The 18,052-nt window shown below is 37.0% G+C and overlaps 2 protein-coding genes and 1 long non-coding RNA gene across 4 annotated transcripts in view; 2 read left to right on the forward strand and 1 right to left on the reverse strand.

Moving 5' to 3' along the window:
* Positions 1 to 5,656, forward strand: pont (RuvB-like helicase pontin). The gene is made up of 10 exons (XM_073084865.1): positions 1 to 258; positions 664 to 792; positions 1,004 to 1,178; positions 1,611 to 1,813; positions 2,009 to 2,177; positions 2,367 to 2,458; positions 2,627 to 2,733; positions 3,110 to 3,212; positions 3,488 to 3,579; positions 4,487 to 5,656. The coding sequence occupies exons 1-10, from the start codon at positions 118 to 120 to the stop codon at positions 4,644 to 4,646; spliced, it is 1,371 nt and encodes a 456-aa protein (XP_072940966.1). The 5' UTR covers positions 1 to 117; the 3' UTR covers positions 4,647 to 5,656.
* LOC140751045 (uncharacterized) overlaps positions 5,626 to 18,052 on the reverse strand; it is a 22,576-nt gene continuing 10,149 nt past the window's right edge. For both annotated transcript variants that reach the window (XM_073084863.1, XM_073084864.1), the window contains exons 2-14: positions 17,621 to 17,713; positions 16,447 to 16,588; positions 14,065 to 14,205; positions 12,862 to 13,030; positions 11,795 to 11,909; positions 11,495 to 11,611; positions 10,959 to 11,154; positions 10,566 to 10,731; positions 10,204 to 10,321; positions 9,894 to 10,014; positions 7,619 to 7,792; positions 7,183 to 7,264; positions 5,626 to 7,063 (exon numbers count right to left, since the gene is read on the reverse strand). In XM_073084863.1, coding sequence (XP_072940964.1) covers positions 5,885 to 7,063; positions 7,183 to 7,264; positions 7,619 to 7,792; positions 9,894 to 10,014; positions 10,204 to 10,321; positions 10,566 to 10,731; positions 10,959 to 11,154; positions 11,495 to 11,611; positions 11,795 to 11,909; positions 12,862 to 13,030; positions 14,065 to 14,205; positions 16,447 to 16,588; positions 17,621 to 17,687 — 2,787 coding nt within the window. In that variant the 5' untranslated portion in view covers positions 17,688 to 17,713 and the 3' untranslated portion in view covers positions 5,626 to 5,884. The remainder of the gene's footprint in view (positions 7,064 to 7,182; positions 7,265 to 7,618; positions 7,793 to 9,893; positions 10,015 to 10,203; positions 10,322 to 10,565; positions 10,732 to 10,958; positions 11,155 to 11,494; positions 11,612 to 11,794; positions 11,910 to 12,861; positions 13,031 to 14,064; positions 14,206 to 16,446; positions 16,589 to 17,620; positions 17,714 to 18,052) is intronic.
* Positions 8,302 to 9,772, forward strand: LOC140751048 (uncharacterized). Its single transcript, XR_012103267.1, has 2 exons — positions 8,302 to 8,502; positions 8,769 to 9,772. It is a non-coding gene; the product is annotated as an uncharacterized LOC140751048 (long non-coding RNA).

The following is an 18,052-nucleotide window of genomic DNA, read 5'->3' on the forward strand; positions in this document are numbered from 1 at the left end:
AACTTATTCATTATAATCAAAATCAAATTCATTCTAGAACCGCAGCTTTTGTTCACCGTGTTTGTTGTGATCAATAAAGTGATTTTTAAATACTGTTTTTTGTAAAACTCAAATAAAATGAAGATCGAAGAAGTAAAAAGTACCGCTAAAACTCAGCGAATATCGGCTCATAGTCATATCAAAGGTTTGGGCTTGGATGAAAATGGGGTTCCTCTTCAGATGGCTGCCGGTCTCGTGGGCCAAGAATCGGCTAGAGAGGTAAAAATATTGTATAAATAAAATAAGCATAAATCATTATTATAGATAGTTAACTAGAATTTTACCAAAGCATTATAGTATTCACGGGGAAAATGTATTGATCAAATTTTGAGGTTACTTTGGTTTCCATGGAAATCATGTTTAAAGTTGAAACTTGTTCTTATTCTAGAATTAACCACTTAAATATGAAGTTATTAAGGTCACATATACATGTATTTGATGTTCAATGTCGTAATAATTTTATCACAGAGTTTTCATGATGACAATAATTGATACTTAATTTCCTTTTATATAGATTTTTTAATACAACTAATGGGATTTTGCTGAGTAGAGTTTCCCTTTCACATTGTCCTTTATGTTTTCTTTATATCTTATGGTAATGTCTTAAATTGTCTTGGCTTCTAGGCAGCAGGTATTGTTGTAGACATGATTAGAAGCAAGAAGATGGCCGGCCGAGCATTACTACTGGCTGGTCCTCCGGGAACCGGTAAAACTGCTATTGCTCTTGCTATAGCACAGGAACTTGGTAACAAGGTATAATATTCTACCTTTCATTTTATGCAAGGTTAAATCTTGCATTTCTTTGAAATCAACTAGTATTAAACAATAATTCAGTACTAGAATATTGAATACTTTCCCTGCTTTTTTAAATGACAAATACTTAATGTTACTGTACATTATAATAAATATTTTAAAATAATTGTATAATATCCATGTCAAATTAAATGTAATTCATTTTTTACAGGTCCCATTTTGCCCTATGGTAGGTAGTGAAGTATACAGTACTGAGATAAAGAAAACCGAAGTATTGATGGAGAACTTCCGCCGTGCAATCGGTCTGCGTATTCGTGAGACTAAAGAAGTGTATGAGGGTGAAGTGACTGAATTGACACCCGTGGAGACTGAGAATCCAGCTGGAGGTTATCATTTTTGATATAATCTTTTTTTATTATGAAGAAGTAGAGCCATCTGTTGACATCTGTAACTAAGCCCATGGAAAAGATTAGAGTCCTGCATAAAGTCAATCACAGATGTGCTTCTACTCCAGAGGACTAAGTTGGTAGGCCTCACATAAGTGTCTTCCATACAACACCCTTTAACCAGATCACAGCATAGGTTAACATTATTGCAGAAATAGATGTAGAGATGACACTTTTTGAGTCAAACCATAAAGGAAGAAGGCAAAGTTCTTTGAATAACAAACGAGTCTTTAAAATCTGGGCAAACATCAAGAAAACCTTGTTTCTATATAATGTATATATAAAACTTTGACTTAATATAGAAAAAAACTATAATAGATGAAAAAAGAGGCTTAATTAAATTAACATAATATAAACTCATTTTTTTACCAGGATATGGCAAGACAGTGTCACATGTAATAATTGGTTTGAAGACAGCAAAGGGTACAAAGCAGTTGAAGTTAGATCCCACCATCTATGAGTCCTTACAAAAGGAGAAAGTTGAAGTGGGCGATGTCATTTATATAGAAGTTAATTCGGGTGCAGTGAAGCGACAGGGCAGGAGTGACACTTTTGCAACTGAGTTTGATTTGGAGGTAATTTTTTTTTTTGGTTTCTATCTTAGTCCTATTTGACAATTATCTATAGTGACTTTCTATAAGTCATCAGGAGATTGTACTTCTAGTATTTCTGGATCATGGAATTAAAGTTTTCTCAATTAATTACCAGTTCTGCTCCCAATTTGGAGTAACATCAAACTCTAGTTTTACCAAGTATTTTTTAAATTTCAGGCAGAAGAATATGTTCCTCTGCCAAAAGGCGACGTTCATAAAAAGAAGGAAGTAGTACAGGATGTTACCCTACATGACCTGGACTGTGCCAATGCGCGACCCCAGGGTGGCCATGACATCATGTCCATGATGGGACAGCTTATGAAACCAAAGAAGACTGAAATCACTGGTAGAGTTTTAATTTAGCCATATTTTGTCTGTTATAAAGACATGCTTCTTTAACCAATAACATACTTTTATTTTTGTTAAGAAGCAGTTAATACTGCTTAGTTGAATATTTCTAAATAATGATAATGTTTGTATCTGAAAGTGAACTTGTTGCATACCTATATTAAATACTGAAATATTTCTTTTGCAGATAAACTTAGGAAGGAAATTAACAAAGTAGTCAATAAGTACATAGACCAAGGTATTGCAGAATTGGTTCCAGGTGTTCTATTTATAGATGAGGTATGTGTATGCTCCATTTTTTGTAAGATTAAAAGTTAATGATGATACACAATTTGCATAATATAAAATTGTTTCCTATATGTACATAATCTCCTATGAATATTATCTGCAAATTCATTGCAATATTTTTGTGACATTAATGAAATGCTTTACACATTTATATTCCAGGTGCACATGCTAGATATAGAAACGTTTACGTATCTCCACCGCGCTCTGGAATCTGCGATTGCGCCAATAGTTATATTTGCAACTAACAGGGGACGCTGCCAAATCAGGTTGGTATTACTATTTGTCTTATATTAATTTGTGTCATTTTATCATTGCATTAAATTGAATTATGTCATTTTTCATTTTAATCATCAGTCCATTGCTGTATTTACGTAAGTTCCCCTTATATGTTGTTTCTGTTACAATAAGGCAGCTTACAAACTAACAGTATCCAGGTTTAATTAAAATTTAATTATATATTCTATAGAGAAAAATGTCATTAATAGGTAATTCTAATGGTTACCAGCGCCAGGTTAACAGGCTAGCAGGATTTATTTTTCTTTTTAAATTTTAGTTTTAAGACTCAGATTTTTAGAATGGAGGTGAGCCAACAAATACTAGATTGACAGCTTTTATCACATATTATTTAATTGCATGTTTCAGGGGTACTGAGGACATAATATCTCCACATGGCATACCTCTAGATCTATTGGATCGACTACTTATAATTCGCACTCTACCTTACAATAAGCCAGAACTGTTGCAGGTTTGTATATTTTTTTTCATATTATGCATTTCATTGTAAGCTTACTGAAATTATGAAAAAGAGCAAGAAATGTGGGTGGGACTATGTTAGAGTAACTATTATGTTATGAATGTTATTCCCTATATATAATCAGTGTTATAATTATTACATAATAAATATTTGCCGGGTCTCATTACTATGAAGTTATTATAACACAATATTACAATAATAGAAGGAGAATTAAACCTTGGCAGTATAATTTAAGATGTTTCATAATTGTACTGTTCAATTTGTAGATATTGAAACTGCGTGCAACCACAGAGGGGCTGTCAATTGAAGATGAAGCTTTGGCAGCACTTGCTGAGGTCGGAGCTAACGCAACACTTAGGTGAGATAATTTCATAATCAATTTTATAGTCAATTGATAGTTTTCTATACTTGAGACATGTAGCAAATATAAGAAATTATTTAGGTAGGTATCTATGTAGTACAAGTAAGTAGTAGCAGCGCTGAACACTGCTGTTATTAGTGCCGCCGGAGTCGAATCACAAAGGGTTCAACCTTCAAAACCTTGTTTAAATGTTGGTCAAGTTTATGGTGTTACGTGTCGTCATAGCTTATTAAAGATTACTCCTAACAAGAAAATGTAACCAGTTTTGACAATTGAAATTGTTATTGTCATTTATTTTCGTGTTTGAAAAATATAATATTATATTTTTCAAACACGAAATATATATATATATATTTGAAGGTGGTAGAACCCTTTGTGGTTCGACTCTGGCGGCACCACCGCCACACCTATTTCTACCTAATAACAGCAGCGTTAGGCGCTGTTGTGTTCCGGTTTGAAGGGTGTGGTAAGAGAGATATACTTTTCCGAGGCGTTCCAACTTAGTCCTCAGGGGTAGCGGCGCATCTGTGGCCGACCTCAGGTAGGAATATCTAATCCTATCTGGGGTTGATTACAGATGTCCATGGGCGGCAGTAGCCACTTACCATCAGGTGGACTGCATGCTCGTCTGCTACTCTTATATTATAAAAAAAAAAAAAAAAAAAAAAATATAAAAAAATGTAGTTTTTAAGTAATTTACGAATGAATCGATATTTCTTCGCACTTTTCTTCGTATTCGTGTTTTTGCACAACTTGACTGCACATGTCGGCATTGTTACGCGTAAATTACACCATGACAGCCATTAAATGGCTGACAGATCGTCAGCCGTCTAAGCCGTTTAATGGCTTCCTTCAATTCCAAGGCGGTGAGATATCTATAGTTACGTATGCGTGTGGTGTGCAGGTACGCGGCGCAGCTGCTGACGCCGGCGGCGCTGGCGGCGCGCGCGGAGGGCGCGGGCCGCATCGCGCCGCCGCACGTGGCGCAGGTGCACGCGCTCTTCCTCGACGCCAAGGCCTCCGCGCGCATCCTCTCGCAGCACTCCGACAAGTACATGCAGTAACTGAACGAGCCGGAACACTCCGGCAGCACCACCACCACACCTATTCCTGCGTAACGGCAGGGTTAAGCGCTGCCGTGTAGCGGTTTGAAGGATGTAACGGAGACATACTCTTGAGGCGTTCCAGCTTAGTCCTCGGGGGTAGTGGCGCATCTTCCGCCGACCACAGGTTAGAAATTAATCTTATCTGGGATTGAGTACAAACGGCTCTGGACAACAGTAGGTGGACTGCATGCTCCGCTTATATTATAACAAAACCGACTCCGAGGTAAACGATGTGAACACGAGGCGGGGCCTTACCTAGGGTGGCTGTCATTCTACTTCAAACACGACTTGCTGTGCCCACTAAATACCGAATTTATGAAAATTCAGTATTCTACTTGTACAACGTTAACACGCCACCAGTGTGTCATCATAAATATATACCAAAAGGATAAAGCAAAATATGGCGACTGAAAGAAATGAACAACGGTCTAAACTTTATAGTATCTAATATTCATATGAATATTCTCCATATACTTAATTTCTCCTTGTTATTCGGCGCCCTCTAAATGTCCCGCATTAATTACAGTCTAATATTATTTTTGGACCAGGATATTACCAGTTGGTTTGTGACTCAGATTTAATGTACAAAACTTTGTAAAAATTGGACAAGTAAGAAGATAATTATATAATTCACCACCAACTGTATTGAATTGAAGAATATAAAGTGTTATTCAATTTGTGTTTGACGTCTGTTTGCACTTTAATAGCACGTTTGGAATTGTTTAAGTTAGCAATTACTATTGAAAATATTAAACGAATGAAATATGTAATGTTGAGTGAATGAGTCGTCCTTAATTTCATTGTTGCAACTAGGATAAGAAGAACCTGTTTGTTTTGTTCAGAAAAGTGATACTAGATTATCTTTTATGTTCATAATGTTTTAATTACGTTTTACGTTATTCCAAAACACATGTTAATGCTAAGGTTAGAAAAGAACTTGTACAATAAATAAGTTTTTATTTCAAAAATATGTCTCTTATTTTAATTAACCTTACTTATCATTGTATGTACATAAAATATTGAAATAGGCATTTTTATTCAATTGGTCTAAACTTAAAATTTTCTCCAAATTAAATGTGGTATGTACAATACTTAATCTAACTATCTATAGCCGAAAGCAGTCTGTAAAATCTTATTTACATTACGAATACGAATTAACAATAATTTATGGTTGTTTTGGAATGAACGAATGAATTTTATCTCGAGTTTGGTTCTCGTTTGTCCTCAGATCGTAGCGGTCCGGGTAAGAATCGTCCATCGTTAGTTTTTGGATTAAAAGTTGTACTGGGAATAGGTGTTGTTGTAGGCGGGGAGAAAGTTGGTAAGTCTACTCTCACGGCAACGGGCTCGGCGGTGTGCCGATATAGCGCTTCAAATTGCAACTCTTCCGGAAATGAGTGGGAACGAATTTTCCTCTCATCTCTAGCGTTGCTCGGATAAACAATCACTATTTTCTCGCCTTCGCTTTTAAGAGCTACAGGCGGCAGTGCCGTGCTGGTGGATATGACGGGACCCGGTACCACCTGCAACATTTCTGTCGGCGCTGGACGTAACTTCTCCGTTGTCGTGGTCGTCGTAGTCGTGGTAGGCGTGGTCGTTGTAGATGATGTCGTCGTAGTCTCGATGACGACCGGAATGTCAGGGTCTTCGGGAGTTTCTATTTCTCGCTTTTCGCCGGGTGGACCCATAGATCGAAGTGATTCTATTTTCATCTCTAATGTTGGAGTTGGGATTGGTACAGAGCTGGTTACATTTATATCCTCGGTTGGTATGTATCGCGCGGTGGTCTTTGGTATTTCTCGAGAACCAAAGATGGGTAAGCGAGGTGCGTAAGCGGAAACTAACGGAAGTAGCGTATCCCTGGCATACCGCTCGGCTCTAGAAATGAATGACGCAAGTCGTGATGGTAGGAATTGGACAGCAAAACCTGTTTCTTCTTTTTCTGCTCGTTCGCCCCAAGTAGAATCGTAAGTTTGTGTCGTAGGTTCATCGTAATTCTTAGCTTTGCGTGAAGGTGGTTGAGTAGTAGACTGTGGAGGTTGTGTAGCTCGAAGTAAAGGTTCGGATATTTCCGGGATATCTTCGGGGCCATCTGCTCTCTGTCGGGCCGTTTTTCGTGGTCGTGGTCTTAACACTGGCTCGGCTATTTCGACAATTCCACTAGGAGCTGTTTTAGTGTTGGTCATGCCAAATGCGCGCCCACTGTCCGCCGCCGGGCCGTTCCATTCGTAGGCATCAACAAGAATGAACGGTCGCTGAGGTGACTCTTCAGGTAATTCGTTGTCTTGTGGGTTTTCCATAGGTCGCTTTGTTATATTTTCTCTGTTTACAAAATCTTGTTCAGTTACTGTTGCGTTTGAAGATGGGTCGGCCTCCTGAAAAACAAAATAATAATGTGTGAGTATTTAACGAAAATCAAACGGTAAAATATATTACTCTTATAATTTAATATCAAACATCCATTATTTATAAAGTTGAAGATAAAATTATATACCTCTATTTGACAGTCTCCTGGATACAGTGGTAGTTGAATTGATTCATCCGAAAGTAAGCGTAGATTTTTGCAGAATGATGATCTGGAAGGTAGGAAAGAAGAAAGTTATTCAGAAACCATTAATAAACAGGTGGCCATTTTTTACATACTGACATGCCTATTTAATTTTTATATTTATACAACCTTGGTAATGTTTTAGAAATGTTAGAATGCTATTAGGTGATGTCTTAAAAAAGTCGGTAATGGATTATTATCGAACTCACAAAGACAAAGGTAATCTCATCCTCAGGTCTTACTGGAGTCGATGCAGTCAGATGCAGATTTTAACACAGGAAATGTAAAAGATATGTCGAATGAGAAACAAAAGGATTTCCTATCTGTCGATTGAATGTTAAACGAACACTTAAAAAGTGGAAAAGGTGTGAATAATACTAACGTCTTGCCAAAGCTGTCGCCGATGAGCAGCTTGTCGATGTGCACGGCCTTGGCGCCGGCGCTGAGCCAGCCGGAGTAGGCGGCGTAGTGCACGGTGGCGCGCAGCGGCACGCCCAACGCCGGGTGTGGCACGATCACGCGCGAGAACCGCACCACGCGACCGCTATCCTCGCGTCTGGATGTTTCAAGCTATTTTTATACAGTGTCTAGGCACATGACCCTATTGTTCCGGGACTAGAATAGGGCTACGGTATCCCCCGCTTGTCGTAAGAGGCGACTAAAAGGGGGCTTCCGGGGTTGCGGGCGGCAAAAGTGGGAGCTCAACCCGTCCAGTAAGCTACCACGAGAAGGACGGCGGTGTTCCGTGGGAGATCCCGGAGTTCTCCAACAAGCGTTGAGGACGGCCACCGGGGCGTTTTTTGCGGTAAAAATCCCACATAACCCGGCGTCGCTCCCACATTGTCTTGTACCTTTTGAAGGTTTCCCCATCGAAAAGATAAAAAAGGAAGGCACATGACCATAATAAGCTAAATTTAAGATGACTTAATCTACCATGCCGGTTTTACATTTGTGATTTTGAATTGATTTCAAAATCACAAATATAAAACCGGCATGGTAGATTAAGTATCAACTATGTTAGTTTTGTTGGTGGGACATAACGTATTATCCACTAACCCTTTACACCCGAGATGATATGAGCGTGAGTTTCACTTTAAAAAAATTCCCACGCGATAGCTTCTTATTTTTCGAAACGCAACCGATGCCGATCGATCGTGAGGAGAGTATCGCACGTGCTACCGGCTAAGTGAGCGGGGTGCAGGCGGTCAGTTGTGCTAGGGACTCGTCCAAAGATGGCAGATTGTTTCGACCCGCGCACTGTCACAGGTATGTAATTATTTTTGGTATTAAATGTTTAGTATCTGTTATTAATTATTGCTTATTTAAAAGTTAAAAGAACACTTAATACGTGGACTTTATTAGTTTATTCGATTAACTTGCAATTTAGATACAATTAAGTTGCAAATTTCAACTGTTACGATCGTGTGCCTTCGGTTGTTGGTGCAGAATAACGTTTGATGAAAATGCTTTTATTGCTATTACCAGTTATGTGTATGTTTCGTCAATAACAATTTTGTTTGTTTAAATTTTAGGGGTACATTTAAATGACGATCAGATTTTGCTCGTGCGGGGTGAGGAGAATTATATCGGACATTGAAGATCTTCATGAAAGTGAAGAGCTTCAACCAAATAGATTAGAAGAGTTTCAACTTAAAGAATTGTGCCCTGAAACAGATCCAGAAGCACATGCAGACCCTCAAATAGAAACTGACCTAGAATTGGATCTGGAACTTGAGCCTGAACCTCAACCATCTATTTCAAAATCATCCCTAGAAATTTCTCGCCGCCGAGCATCTTCAAGTCCAACACATCGAAAAATAGCTTGGAAAAGAATACGTTTTCTGTCTTGAAAAGGTATATACATCCCTAGCAACATCTCCAGTAAAGTTTCCAAAGAAATATTCATCTTAATATTTGAATTGTGAGGCTCTTGATATGTAACCAGATGTACAAATTTATATTATCTAAGAAGAACCGGTCGAAAACTTAATTTAATTGCAATAGATATGGCTAAAGTTTTCTCCATCTGCATTATCATTGGATGTATTCCCTAGCCAAGAATACCTACGCCTTGGAGACCTGGATTGAAGACGGAGGCAATAACAGAAGACAGAAGAATGTTGATTTTCATAGAATTACGTAGTTTAGGTTTCATTGCCAAGACAGATTTTTTATAAAGACTAATGAAAATAAAGACAGTGATGTTAAATATCTCCAAATTGTTTTAATTTTCTAATATTTTTTGATAAAACACTAATTTTTTTTGCAATTTTCACGATCGTGAGTGTGACAGTTCCCACCGGAGACTCACGATCGTGCGGGTCGATTTCTGGATTAAGTATAAACTCTGGATTTTTTTTTGTATTTTTTGTGGATCCCTTAAGCTATATAAAAAGCCGTAATAAACGTTTTGAAACGGAAATTGCGAAAAAAAATCTTCGGGTGTAAAGGGCTAAAGGTACAATACAGGTCTGTGGTATTACCTAATTAGGGACATTATAGACACAGTGGTCTATACAACATTAAAAGCCAAAGTTTGATAAAATGATCAGACCTTGTAGTTATCGGTATATAAATAAATTTAAAATAAAGAAGAAAAAAGTTGTGTTAAAAATAGTTTAGGCATTTCTAAGATTATTATCTTAATTTAAACTTACTTTGTCATGGGAAATGACTCATTAAGTCCCGAATCACCATGTAGAGTGAGTGTGACGCGGCCGTAATTTGGTTTTGCTCCTATTTCATTACCGCACCACAGGGAGACGTGGTACTGATGGGCTATAAAAATCATCACGAACTGCTTAATTGAATTACCAGGTATGGGTTATCTTCTAAATTAAATATAATGCAGACATTGTAAGTCATATTGTACCACACTGGTATAGAGTGAATTGGAAGACTAAACAAAATTTCAATTTCATGTAAATCACAGTCAACATTTTGAAATTGTAAATATTATAAACGTACCACAGAAGGGTTCCTCTTCTCGTGTAAGGAGATAGAGCTGCCCGCGGCCCAAGGAGCGGTCAGCGTAGTACCCCATGTTGCCGCACCGCCGGTCTCCGCTGCACGGGAAGCATCGACCCTGGAGGTCATACAATTCGAATGGATTATAATACTTGAACAAGTAATCTAGCTGTGGTTATTATGTTATCATATTGATTAATGGGAATTGTAATGCTTAATGACGGCAGAAATTTAAAATTTTTGGTCGTGTCTTCCCCGATCTCTCTCTCATGTGTCAGGTATAAGCATACAAACGCCGCTATTTTGGATTACTATCTTCATCGAATTAAATTATAAATGCGAGCTTTCTATTTCATACTCACCTCAAGGAATGTATCATAGTCTGAACAAGGGAAAGCTGGAAAATGGCATTTTGGCGAGACAGAGTCAGTAAAGAACTTGTAAGCTCGTCTGTGGTTGCACAACGAGCGACCTTCCGGAGACGCGGCTGCCCAGGGGAGCACCAGATCTGAAACTGCGCCTACGAACCTGGAGGAAGTTATGAAATATTTTAAAACATAAGTCCTTTTTCTACCATCTGTCTGTTGTTGCTTTGATTCATTAAAAAGGAATCTTTTTGTTCCCTCTCTTATTTTTTACGGTACTGTTACTGTGGAAATCAACGGAAACTAATTATTTAGGTAGATACAACTCAATATATTAAAGGTTATAACACTGTAAAAGCTAAAAATTGTACTCTTTAAACATATGCTTACAAATTGGAACATCCATGTTGCACCCGACCTCCGTTGGGGTAGAAGTCGACATGACCTAAAGGCTGAGCGGCGCCTAAACCACCAAGTATGAGAGTTTCACCGTTAGAATGGATGACATCTACGAATTTGGCGTCACCGCGATCCAGTCGAGCACGGGGATCTTGGAATTCGAAAAGTGGGCCTGCTGGGTCCAGACCTAAAAAAATAATCACCTGTGTAAAATGTTTATTTTATTTAAGATTATGCAGTTGCGACTTTCCTAAGGTAAGTAGGACGTACAAAGCGGCTCCTCCGCAAAAGGCTTCGATATATAAACGGAGCTTTTTAAGAAACTAATAGTGACCAAATATTGACGTATCCTGTAGTCCGTCTAAAACTGCTAGTCCGCTTTGAATATACAAATGAATCGTATCGCCATAGCAAATTGTATGACTATACTTGCTCGGAACAACTTCAGAGCGAACTAGCGGTCTGGCGATAACTATACCTACTCATTCAGGAAGGCCTCAATATGAGGTCTGGTTATATAAAATTACCAGTAATTCTGCTGATGTTTCTCAACTCCGACCCAGCGAAACCTGCGACGTGGGCACCCAGGCTGAACCCGATTAGATGGACATCTTCGAACTTCAAGTCTATGTGATCCGCAAGACCTGCACAATTAATGGTTAGGATTTTAATGAATCTATGTGGACATGCGTTTTAACAAAGTTTATTTAGTTCGCGAAAATATAAAGCAGGCCTAAGCCTGTTTCATGTGTGCCTTTCGTGCCTGGGACACGTGTCTCTAAAACCTCAATGAAATCATGATTGTGAATCATGTGTGTCTTGTGTACCTTGTAACAGCATGGCTAGTTGCTTTCCCACCAGCCTAGTGTTGGCGGCGGCACGGAGATAGTTAGGCATCGTGGCGCCGCCTTCCCAATCCACGCATACTACATTGCATTCCTCCTGTTGTGTTAAACAAAGTATTTATGTTAATGTAAAAGTATTTTATTATTTATATGTATAAACAGAAGTGGTTTGAAGTGTCTAGTAGAGAGAAACGTATTGTGGTCGACTTCATGTAGGAATTTAATCTTATCGGGGCTTGATTACAAATACCTATCCATGGGCGGCAATAGCCATTTACCATTACCACATGCTTGCTTGTCACTTCTATGTTATACCTAACAAAAAAGAGAAAATCCTATAGTACTATATTAAATCTGAAATTACATTTAAGACGTTAATCATTATTATTTGTATACAATCTTGATAGCTCTAAGGAGATTACGGAATGCCTTTATATTATATTACGGAATACTTTATATTATCTAACATCTGAACATCTGTTTTCGTGGTGAGAATCACTTTGAACTTCTATTAATTAAATTGATATACTAGTAGGTACTTATAGTAACTATCTTATTGGCGACTAAGGTTTGATTTACATCGAAAAACATAAGTATAAATTTATACATTTTTAATGCGTAATTCCACAAACTCGTAATTTTTTCATGAGGTAAGACACGTCCGGGTGTAAGCAAGGTGAAAGTGCTAACGGATCAACAACACAGGGTAAATGAGTCACTCGAGACTATTTGGCGAACGTTACGCAACACGTGTCATACGCAATGTAGGCCGTTCTTTGTACTGAATTACTTTGTTATTGCACAAATTACTGTATCCTGTTGAACATTGTTCTTCTTAATAATGTTCCATCTACATGAGATATTTGGCTCTTAAAATATTCTCGACGCGAAAAGGTAGAAACATACATTACTATGTAGAAACATCATTGTTCGATTCAGAGTAAGTTTTTCTATAAAATGGGAGTTTTATGTCGGCATACAATACATACATAAGTATCAATAATAAATATATTATATATATTGGACAGTAGTATATAACTAAATCTGACCACAGCCATCAGCGCGGAGCGCATTTCGTAGACCCACACGTTGTCGCAGTTGGAGCCGAAGCCGTGCACGATGACCCTGGTGGGGCGGGCGGAGTCGAAGGCCCGCGCCGCCCAGCTCCACGCCGCAGACATGTTCCCTGCTGAAACTGCCAACAGGGGCTGGTCACCTCTGTAAATAAATATTATATTAAAACATAATGTTTGTTTAAAATAATGAACAGTTTAAAATATTATTAAAAGAATAAAGAAATGATTTTGTGTGTTAAATAAATTACTATTTAATATAAGTATCTAATGCATTCTGATATTTCAAAAAGAAATTTAATAAAGTTTATTTTTTCTAATTAGAATCAAGGTACTCAATTAAATAAAAAAGTAACTGTATTTATTTTACGGTCTATTGATTTCCATTCGGTATAAGTATAGGTATAACAAATTATTTGAATTCAGTTTAGTGTCGGTATCCATTGTGAGTCGCGCTGTAACCTTAAGATACAATCAATTTATGAATTCAACTAGCGTAGGTGACCATCCTGCCCGGCGAGGTCGAAATATCCATGATTCCGTGTTATAATAATGTGTCATTAGATAGGTCATAGTCAAGCCTGTGTTATGATTTTATAGTCAGACGGCTCTATGTAGAGTCAAAAATACTAAAAAAAAGTCGAAATTTGAAAATGTTTTGTGTAAAGCAATTGTCAGAAGTAGATTTTTGTAAATAAATTACCGGTAGATTGATTATGAGGACCTAAGTCAATCTACACACTATGTTTAAATTATTGCATACATTATCAATTATTGCATAGAATAACCCTATCTAAAACATGCAATATATACATTAAATACAAGTGTAAGGTAATTAAAATGTAAAACATATGTGCATATACATGATAATAGCTTCGTGCCACTGTATTGCGAAGTAAGTAAATACTCATAAACGATATTGCACGAAATATTTGCAACATAGTTTTAACTTGTAAATTGTTTACCTGTAAAAAGATTGAATGTTTTTGTTAATTGTGCAAAATACAACGTCCTTTGCCTTTTGCATTCTATGTTACTTCTAATTATAATGTTAAACTTATTTATATCCAATTATCTATAAAATCTATAAGCAGAACTCTATAAAACAATTATATTCATTAGTAAAACTATACATATACGAGTAATGTAATAAATAAATAAATAAATAAATAAATGTACCTGCTAACGGTTGAATAGAGGAGGAATTGCGTGCCGACCTCTTGTGGCGTACTGGGCAGGGTCTCGAGATATGCGAATGGACCCGCGTCTTCGAAGCACCCGAAGTCTCCATAGCACACGCTGCCTTGCGACCGCTTTGTTCTGTGGGAACAATTTTTTAAAGTAAGTATTGAGGTAATTCATAACAATAAGTAGTGTGAGTAATTACACCGTAATTTCAATAGATACGTACACCTACTCGTACCTGCTTGATAAATCTATGTTACAGTGTTATTTTAATTGTAATAAAGTCATCTTCTCGTATATTGGTATATATCTATGGTACTCGTATAATTACTTCGCTTTAGCTATAATTATAGGTAAGTTCTTACAATTTATATTTAAGGTATATTTTTTATTGTTTAGGTAACCATATTCTAAAAATCAAATTGTAAGGAACGAAAGGAGGTAAAGATAATTGTATGGAAATTTATGTAAATTATAAGCTTACATTACCAACTACTGAGTTGAGTAATTTCTTAGATCATAAAGAGCTACTTGTACTAAATGTTTATATAGGTACCTAATGGTGCATGTTTTTGTGATCGCATGCAATACTTATCCTAATAATACTTAACAGCAAAAAGAAGTCAAATTAGCATTTAGACAATCCACACTTGAATAAAAGATTACCTACTGATAACTCTAATTGTGTATTTTTTGTTTCGTTTGTTTTAATTTGTGCTTATTTTACAACATCATTATGTAACTGGGCGCTATAAAGCTATTCTATGTCCTTCAGTCGCCGTTCATTGTCCACTATTATCATAGTATCCATGAATACTTAAATACTTTATTGATTTTGTTAGTTTTACACTTAGAATTTCTTATTTAATATCATGCCTAATGTATAAAGTCGTCGAAGTAATAGCAGTTACGTAATACGTAACTGTAATTTTACTTTTATATTTCATAATACACAAGTAATTCTCATTATACGAAGTCAAATCTTTTTTATAATTTTCGTAACAATTATCATCGCATTTACTTCGATATAATCTCTTATTATAATAACTAAAAGAGAAGCGCGTGAGTTTATGTGAAAGTGCACCAATTTGCTGTATTTACCGTGAGAATAGCCATTCACACAGCTGCATAGCGGTATTGTTCCATAAAGAATATAATAAATATCACAATGTAGGTACAAGTACAAAGCTTATTCTCAAATCGTATTCTATCGCGAATTAATGAATTTGCACAATAGAAAGTTCATACCGAGAGAAACTTGCGGTGAAAGTGTTGATAGTACAGTGCTTATTTTGTTTTAATAACTTCAAAAAGTCTCACTGAGTCCTTATGGAAACCATGTTATTTTTCATCAGTAGTTTAGTACATGGACAGAATCAGAACGAAATATAGTTGTAAGTTGTAAGTAGGTATAGAGGCGGTAGGTAGAGTTTGTTTTAAGTAAGTACTTATTTTAAATAGTTGTCTAAATCTTATTGCAAATATTTGTAAGAACGTTGCAAAAAATATTCTTAACTCCATTACCCATACTGTTTCTGAAGGTACCGAACATTAGACCAAGGTGAACAGGTGACGCCGAAGAATGATTAGCGGCTCAAAAACGTCAGTTAGCTGAGTATAAACAGATAAGAGGACAAGGCTTTTTAAATGTATCTATGTATTTGGATACAATGTGAAGTCTGCCTAACATGACTACATTGTGTTTTGTATTCGTTGTTTTATAAAAAACCGATTCATAGATACGTAGGTATGCATTAATACGTGCTGATTGCACGACTACAGAACAGAAATTCATTATTACATTTTATACTGCCTGTAAATTATTCACAGAGTAATCAGTGTCTATGCCTAGAATTTTATTAATTTACTCAGTACAAAAGGTCACTCTAAACGGATCGTAATAACGTACCTACTATACTACGCAGGTACTTGAAGTATCACAATGATATTCGCTGGGTTAGGTTGTCAACATTTAACCAAGAGTACCAGTTAAAGAACTGGTTATCTGATTATGCAATAAAAGGAAGTAATAACTTGTGCAGTATGTATTTCGACCTCTCCCTTCTTTTGGACTAACTTAAGGTTTTAACGATAAAACGACCTTACGTAAAATGAAATGGTATCAAACTATAGGGTAGCAGTAGGTAGTTAAAAGGGTTTGCCCGTTATTAAATAATCCACTTTTGCCTGATCAATTGATCGAATTTAACCACTTCTGAATTCTAATAGGCATATATTTGAAAATATATACCGGTTTTCGGAGCATAAGGTTACATAAGGCATTTCAATTTTAGTGCTTTGTTGCGCGGATGGTTTAACAGTAAATGAACCGTGGCCACCCCTATTTGCGAAAAAGTAATAGGTAGGTAATGTTACCTAGTGCGTGCTTTCTTCAGCTCCCATTGCTTCATGGAGGCGCGTACGGCGTCCAGGAGCTCGACGTCGCGGCGCTCGTCCTCCGCCTCCTGCGCCAGCGTCGCCGGCCGCCCCGCGCCCCGCCATGCTTCTAGTTCCGCATCTATAATGCGAGATACATAATACAACTGTTTTTTTTTTTGTATAAGGTTGGAGTAGCAAGCTTGCAGTCCACCTGATGATTAGTGGTGAATGCGGCCCATGGACATCAGTGACAGACTACATATAAATGTAGAGCAGGCTCTACCTGCTCGCAGGATGCGTTGTTACTTCAAAAATGTGACCGACTTCAAAGGAACTTTTACTACAAGTAAAAAATAATTTATTCATAATAAATATACCTAAATGTTGGTGTACTTCTCAGTTTTGAAGTCCTGTGGATCTGTTACAGGTATTTTATTCAATTGGTTGGTGTCTATGGAGATGGTATATCTCCGTATTATGATTGATAATAATCGGGCAATCAAATGTAATACGTCAATTCGTTTAAAATTACATAAAATTTCTCAAGTTGGAACAGTTACTGTTGTTAACGATCCGGAATTTCTAATTGTAACTCTTTCTTTTATATGATTTTTTTCTGGGTTGAAAACGTTCATAAGTACAATGAAGTGACAAAAGCTGAAAGTTCTTTTGTGTAGCCAAACCCCAGACCGCAAATACAACGTGTGGAGTTGAATTTAAATGAGATGAGTTTCTGAGGACACGCCGGGTAACCTGAATCGAGACATCTCCGGGTGACTGGCTACCACTACATACCACTTTTTATTGTTAGAAACGACCGCAATATGTCGTTGTAGGGCAGTGTGTTCTAGCAATGGCCTACTGTGGACGAAAGTAGGCTGCTCCCATCGACGCAAATGGCGAGAAACATGAGAACCGCCTACTTAATGCTTCAATCATTGCAATTGCATTGCAATGCCTAATCCATTTGTAACAAACATTTACGTACCGATACATTGCATGACAATAAAAAGTCATTACTTTTTCTTATTTCTCATCGTAGCAAATTGCTTTACAAGCGCATTTATAGTGTACGCAAGAAAATAGAGGGGTATTAATGTAATTAACTTAAGTGTAGCATTTTTGCATCAATATTTTAGAAATCAGGCTTTTACATAATATTACTTCTTACATTTAGCTAGGACGAGAGTGGAAATTGTTAAGACGAAGGCGAGCGAGCGCCAGGCGTGCGTCGCCATCCATGCGGCCCGGCATTCACGACCACCTGCAACAATTAGCATTTGATACACATTTATAAAGTTCTAGAGAAACTAATGTTACGCATTATGTGAAGGGCAACAAGCTTAGATTACAAGTACATAGTTAATGGATGGCATCTATCAACATCTATTACCATTTACCAATCTCTACAATTCTCGCTACGAAAAATCTTGACCAGAAATACTACTGATTTGTCATATTCTAGTCCACATTAGAATTAAGAGCATTAGCTGATAAAATCTGAGGGCACTTATAAACCTAAACCTTGACATGTCGTTATGGGAAGAAACGATTTGTTCAATTTATATTAGCTCGTTGGATTTATTTAGTTTATCTTTATTTC

This window comes from Epargyreus clarus, unplaced genomic scaffold (genome assembly GCF_041222505.1).
Source record: "Epargyreus clarus isolate Ecla_fem2 unplaced genomic scaffold, WU_Ecla_fem_2.2 ptg000021l, whole genome shotgun sequence".
Lineage (NCBI taxonomy): Eukaryota > Metazoa > Arthropoda > Insecta > Lepidoptera > Hesperiidae > Epargyreus > Epargyreus clarus.

Bases quoted from the DNA above. Each gene is read 5' to 3' on its own strand.
- pont (XM_073084865.1), top strand. From the start codon at position 118: ATGAAGATCGAAGAAGTAAAAAGTACCGCTAAAACTCAGCGAATATCG. The intron at 259-663 runs GTAAAAATATTG...CTTGGCTTCTAG, and splicing joins GCCAAGAATCGGCTAGAGAG to GCAGCAGGTATTGTTGTAGA. The intron at 3,213-3,487 runs GTTTGTATATTT...TTCAATTTGTAG, and splicing joins ATAAGCCAGAACTGTTGCAG to ATATTGAAACTGCGTGCAAC.